This window comes from Kryptolebias marmoratus, linkage group LG5 (assembly GCF_001649575.2).
Source record: "Kryptolebias marmoratus isolate JLee-2015 linkage group LG5, ASM164957v2, whole genome shotgun sequence".
Lineage (NCBI taxonomy): Eukaryota > Metazoa > Chordata > Actinopteri > Cyprinodontiformes > Rivulidae > Kryptolebias > Kryptolebias marmoratus.
The window spans coordinates 2507763-2513937 of NC_051434.1; the positions used below are offsets into that span (position 1 = coordinate 2507763).

General features: G+C 36.1%; 1 protein-coding gene across 1 annotated transcript in view; it reads right to left on the minus strand.

The window, feature by feature from the left end:
* LOC108242635 (major histocompatibility complex class I-related gene protein-like) overlaps positions 1–5226 on the minus strand; it is an 8355-nt gene extending 3129 nt beyond the window's left edge. Inside the window, 5 exon segments of the mRNA XM_037975704.1 lie at positions 266–391; positions 1337–1627; positions 1868–2146; positions 3177–3437; positions 5160–5226. Coding sequence (XP_037831632.1) covers positions 266–391; positions 1337–1627; positions 1868–2146; positions 3177–3437; positions 5160–5211 — 1009 coding nt within the window. The 5' untranslated portion in view covers positions 5212–5226.
* Positions 5227–6175: the final 949 nt, after the last annotated feature.

Sequence of the window (6175 nt, forward strand, 5' to 3'; positions counted from 1 at the left end):
GTAATCATCAAAATTAAACGAAATAAACATTTGAAATATATGAGTTTGTATGTAATGTATGAATATAATATACAAGTTTCACTTTTTAAATGGAATTACTGAAATCAATCTACTTTTTCATGATATTCTAATTTTATGACCAGCACCTGTAAGATCTCATATTTGTGCATCTCATTGTGTAATGTCAGACGTTACAGGAACATGAAGACAAACACAAGTTTTAGCTACATGTTACAAAGAAAGCAGGTTTAATGTGTTTTCTCACCTTTATTCAATCTTCTCCACCACATGACTCCAACGGTGATGATGATGATGATGATGATAATGATGATGATGCCCACCAGAACTCCAACAACAACCCCCCCAACACCAGCAGGAGAAGAACCTGAAACTAAATCATTCCCACTGTTTAATCACTATATAATCAGATTATGTTTATTAAAAATTGTTTTACTAAAATGAATATTTAAACAAATCAAGAAAAGTGTTCTTTAAAAATAAACTGAGAGTAGTGTAATGAATAATCTTTAACACAGAATTTTTACACACTCTGCAGTTAAACACATCATTTCATTATAACCACCATCCTGCTGAAAATTATTTAAAAATTATTCACAAATTAGGTCTTGTTGTCAGGAGTACTAACACCTGCATAGAAAGAAATCATCAACAAAGATCAAACTGTAATAAAGAAATGAATGTAAGTGTAAATATTGTATTAAAAACACCAGGTAAAGGTAGAAATCTCTCAAAAATTAGTTGTGATCAGCAAATTAGTTGTGATCAGCTCACAACTCATCTTTGGCAGAAATTTCAGCAAACAAGAGAGAGAGAGAGAGAGAGAGAGAGAGAGAGAGAGAGAGAGAGAGAGAAGCCCTTGTAACTTCGGGACAATCTGACCACAGGAGGGTTTAATAATCTGCTAACAGACAGAGAAACAAACCAACACCACTGAAAACAGAACCTCCTCGGTGGAGGTAACAGCTGTTAATGCCTGTGTGGTTTCACAGAAACAAAGTTACACATACTCCACAAACATTAGCCAGAAAATGTAGTAGACAATATTCAAATTCTTTAAATCGCTTCTCAGCTTTTCCTTTAAAGAAAAAGTAACTCACATATGTGAAATTTAGCATCACATTTAGGATTATTCTACACAATACTGGTCCAGTGTTAAAAACTGTGAGAAAAAGTTTAAAAATAAAAAAAACAAAATATACAAGGGAACAAAGGTTTGTATTAGTCCCATAAAAGTGCATGAACTTCTGCACCACTACACTAAACTGACAGGTGTTTTGTTTTTGGCTTCTTTACTTCATTATTCTTTTTGCCTCACCTTCATTAGTCCTGATCTTAGTTTTCTCCAGTCTGGTGACGACGTCCTCCTTGGCTCCAGAGAGCTGAAACACACATTCATACTTGGTCCAGTCTTCAGGTGCAGAAAGATCAACGCTCATCTGGAAGGTCCCGTCGTTGTTGGGGAGGATCTCTCCTTTGGTCACACCTTCATGAATCTCCTCTCCATCTTTCCTCCAGAACATTTCAGCTCTGCTGGGATAAAAACCTGTAGCGTGGCAGCTGACTGCAGAGGAGGAAGTCTTCTGGAGGAGAGACACTGAGGGGAGATCTAAGAAGAAGAAAACATTTGTTTAGAGTTTGGCTGTTTATTATATTCAAAATTTATGTTATCTTTTTGCACTTTCAGTTACAGTTTTCTAGACTTGCCTTACTAAGTGTAATTAGGAAATGTAGACAGACAGGAAAAGGACAGATTTGTAAAAACAGATTGAATGTTAAACTGAACATAAAATATTCAGAAGCCTCATAAACATTCACTTCATCACAAAAACAGGTCATGAGATTTTACCTGTTCTCATCAGGGAGCTCCTCCCATAATCCACATACATCTTCAACCAGTCAGGAAAAATCTGGCTAAAGTAATTGAACATGTAGTTAATAAAAGCCCTGTTATTCTCCCACTGGTGTTTGGTGAAAACAGCTTGTTGTTTTGCAGCTGTCTATGTCTTTGTGTCAAAGTCCAGTGCTATGAAGTCTTCCCCATCATAACCTTTCTGATGAAATCCAGTGATCTTGTTGGTCTCATCATCCCATTCACAGCCTACTATCATCTGGAACACGTGAACACCTGAAAGACAGAGAGATCCTGCAGTAAACTGAGATAAAGTTTAGGATAAAAGAGCACAAATAGAGAATCTTTATTTTCTGTTGGCAATAGATTAATAAAAAACACACACTCAGATTCAACATGTAATAACTGAACACATTAAACAGTTTATATCCTCTGTTTTCTATAAACACACCATGTGTTTAACTTGGTGCTCCTTTCTGTGAATTAGAGGCAGAGAAACAGACTAATGAGGACTCCTGAAGAGCAGACAAACTTTTTTTTTTGTTAGCAAAAAGCTTAAACCCATAGATTTGGCAAGATTCCACACTACTTTTCTAAAACCTGAAGATTAAAGAAAGCATGGCCGCCGTGGCTGAAGGAAAAGCTACAATCTGCACAACAGGTGACAGAGGACATTGGAAGAATGAGTGTCCGTGGAACGACGGGGACGTGGCAGACTGGATGTGGCGTGTGAGGGTGGACCGACTCGGACAGTGCACTCAACAAAGGGTGATATAAACCACACACAAACACCAAACAAGCAGATTTGAGCTTGTTAAGTGAAAATGTTCCTGTTGCTTCTTTCAATGAAGAAACGCTTGCTGAACGTCATAAATTGAATAATTCTTGTTTCTTGATTCGGAGCTGGGATTCTGATGTTAATTGTTATTGTCTTTAAGGCTCTCTGTATGTCATGCACCATACATAAATTAATCTGTTTGAGTGATTTCATTTAAGTTTTTTTCCACAACAAGGCATAGTAATCTTAGTGTATTTAAACATTTGACTTTGAAAAAAGTAATAAAAATTGCATTAAAAACATTCTCTCTCTCATTATTCTGGCATTTAGCAAATAAAAAAAAAATTGAAAATCCTAATTGACCTAAAACGGGAAAGTTTATTCTGTTTTTACATCAGACAGTGTGAATAAAATACATATGTCTTTTTATATAGTGTATGTAAACTTCTGGTTTCAACTGTATGTGTGTGTCAAACTGGCAACAAACACATCAATAATACACTAAACCATTAAACAAAATGAACAAACCTTCAGTTTGGTTAAAGCGCTGCTTTAAAATTTCAATGTCAGCTTTAAAAGTCTGCTGTTTACCCAGAGATATCTGAGTCAGTCTCTCCCAGTGTTCTGGATCTGTGATCTTCTCCATCCAGTCCTGTTTGGGTTCTGCCTTCATGGTGTTACTGTCATAATGAAACATCTGAACTTCATCAACCACACCAACAATAACCAACTCTGGCAAATTTTGGATTTGTGAAGACCCAGTGATGAAATACTTCAGGGAGTGAATCACTGAAAAAAATAAAAAAAATAAAATAAAATTATATATATATATATATATATATATATATATAACCCTAACCCTTTTTTTAAAATTAAAAAAAGGTCAAACACCACTTTAGTTTAAAGATAATCCATTCCTGCTCTGACTGTTATCTAATTATTTTACTGTTTGTTGTTGAATCATTGTGATCAGAAGATGCAGTCTCATTTTAGCATGAAAACTCAACAAACTTTTATCTTCTTTTTTTGTTGTTTTTGTTCCTATTTTTCTTAAAGGTTGTGTTTCTTCTCTACATTTCATCATCAGAATTTTCTTCCACAAAATCAAAGTTTATTAGAGCAGCTATGAAATTCCTTGAAGAATCTATATGCAGCCTACAAATAAATAGGTGTGGTTGGTCCTTAAGGGCAGATGGGGAGCTGCCCTACCTAAAAAAACAAAATAAATAAATCATTCACCCTAAAAAGTAGTTCTTCCTAACACATAATGTAAATTACTTTATTACTTAGCTTGCTGTGTATTATTTTATTCTGTGTGTTTTTAAACTATTTTAAATAGAATTTAAAATGTCTTTAGGTGGTTTTTAATGAGAGTCTTTTCCTCATCTGTAGTTATCCGGCAGGACAGTTCACCGCCTCATTTACCAGTAGATTTATCATTTCTCCCTGTCAGCAGTGATCTGAACTGCAGGAAACTCCAGAAATAATTCTGCCTCATGGACCCACTCTGCTGCTTTTAGCTCGTTGATATGGACACTAAAACTAGACCTTATGGGATCTTATTAAATGCAGGAGTGGAGTATTTAACCTGCTGTGACCAACAGTAGAGATTTTCTGTTTAAAAATCAATTTGTGAGACTAAATTTAGAAGATAAATGATCAGTCAGCAGCTTGGAGCAGACAGACCGGACATGAACCAAACACAGAAAATTAAAAACAGAGAGGAGATATACAACAGGGCATTTTCTACAACATTGTAGGTCTATTTTCATGTCTATCTAAATTAAATAAGATCCACCTGTGGATCATCAAACTAACTGTGTGGCTTCTGAACATCATGGTTGGGCTTTAAAGCAAAAAGGGTGAATATACTATATATGCACACACCACTAGTTTTTAAAATTATACAACAGAAGCTTTTTTTAATCACTTTTATCTTTGTTAATTTAGATTATTAATGTAAAGGTTTTACTCATAAATCTAATCCAGAAATCCCCTTGTATCTGTTTGTTTTATTTTATTTTTTATCCTGCCCCTCCAACAACACCTACAAACGGCATATCGTTGTTGGTAAAATAGAAAAAATACAACTACAATATTAACCATTAGAATCAACTGTGTCTGTCTGTTAGCAAAATATCTCCTGAACCAGTGGATGTACTGTAATGAAGCTTTCAGAAAACAGTCATTTCACTTTAACAACTGATTACATTATGGCTGCAACTCAATTCAAGATGACAATTCAAGACTCCAGGAGGCGCTCAGGTTACACCAACAGACTTCTGGCTTCACCTCAAAGTCTCTGAATAAATACAGGATCTGGAATTAACACGATTCAAAAGTCATTTTTATTATGAAAGCGTCTCATAAACAATCCTCCCATAATACTGAGTAAGAGCTGGAGAGGGAGAAACACAGACGAGCTTTCAGGAAATGTTTCTCCGCTCCACTAATATTTAAACTCAGGAGCCTCGACTGTAAATAAAAACAAATAATAAAATGTGAATTTACCAGCTGCAGCGCTGTGGATCCCCAACAGAAGGAGAAAGATGAAGATTTTCATTGTTTCTGTCGAAACTTCAATCCTGACAGAAGTTCAGTGTTTGTCCTCTGTTAAAAATGAGTTTTCTATTTCCGGTGTTTCAGGTGAAGAAGGACAGAGTGACGTCAGAATCAGTCTGAGCCAATAAGAAGAAAAGACTCTGAGCCTGGACGTCACTTAAATCCAGGTTAAATTCATCCTCTGAGGTTATGAATGAAAGTGAAACTTAAATCTGCTCAGATGTAGAACATTACAGTGGAGGAGGGCTCGTTTTAGGAAACGTCTGATGCCCACAATTATAGCTGCCCTAAATAACAGACCCCGCTGAGGACATCATTTTATGTCGAACCTTGAGTGGTCTTATGTTATGCTTTGTTTCATGCTGTATGCCATTGTACTTGGTGATGGGAGTGTAGGGGCTGGTTTGTGGTAAAGAATTTCCCCTTGGGGACAATAGTCTAAAGTTTAATTTTAGGCTCTGATGGCTTCATGTTGGTGAGATTTGATAATCATTTTGGACTCTTTTTTCCAACCTTTTGTTTTGGTTTTCATATTAGTTTGAATTTATGTAGTTTGTTATTGTTAAAACATTTATTATTGGTGAAAGTTCACCAAACCTGTAAGGATGATAATAACAGCTTTTTGGAGTTATGATGGAGCTGATTTTGACACAAATCCTGATCTAATTCTCTGTGTCCTCTGTCCTTACTCCAACTACTTCCATCTCCTGACAGCTGTATCTCTAACATCCTTCTACCAATATACCCACTGTCCCTCCTCTGCACATGTCCAAACCATCTCTAACTTTATCTCTCAGTCCTTCAACCTGTGCTGGACCTCTGATGACCTCATTCCTAATCCTGTCCATCCTTGTCCCTCCCAAGGAGAACCTCAACATCTTCAGCTTTGCCACTTCCAGTTCTGTCTCCTGTCTTTTTGTCTCCTAACCAAACAACATGGCTGCTCTCACCACTGTCTGTAAACC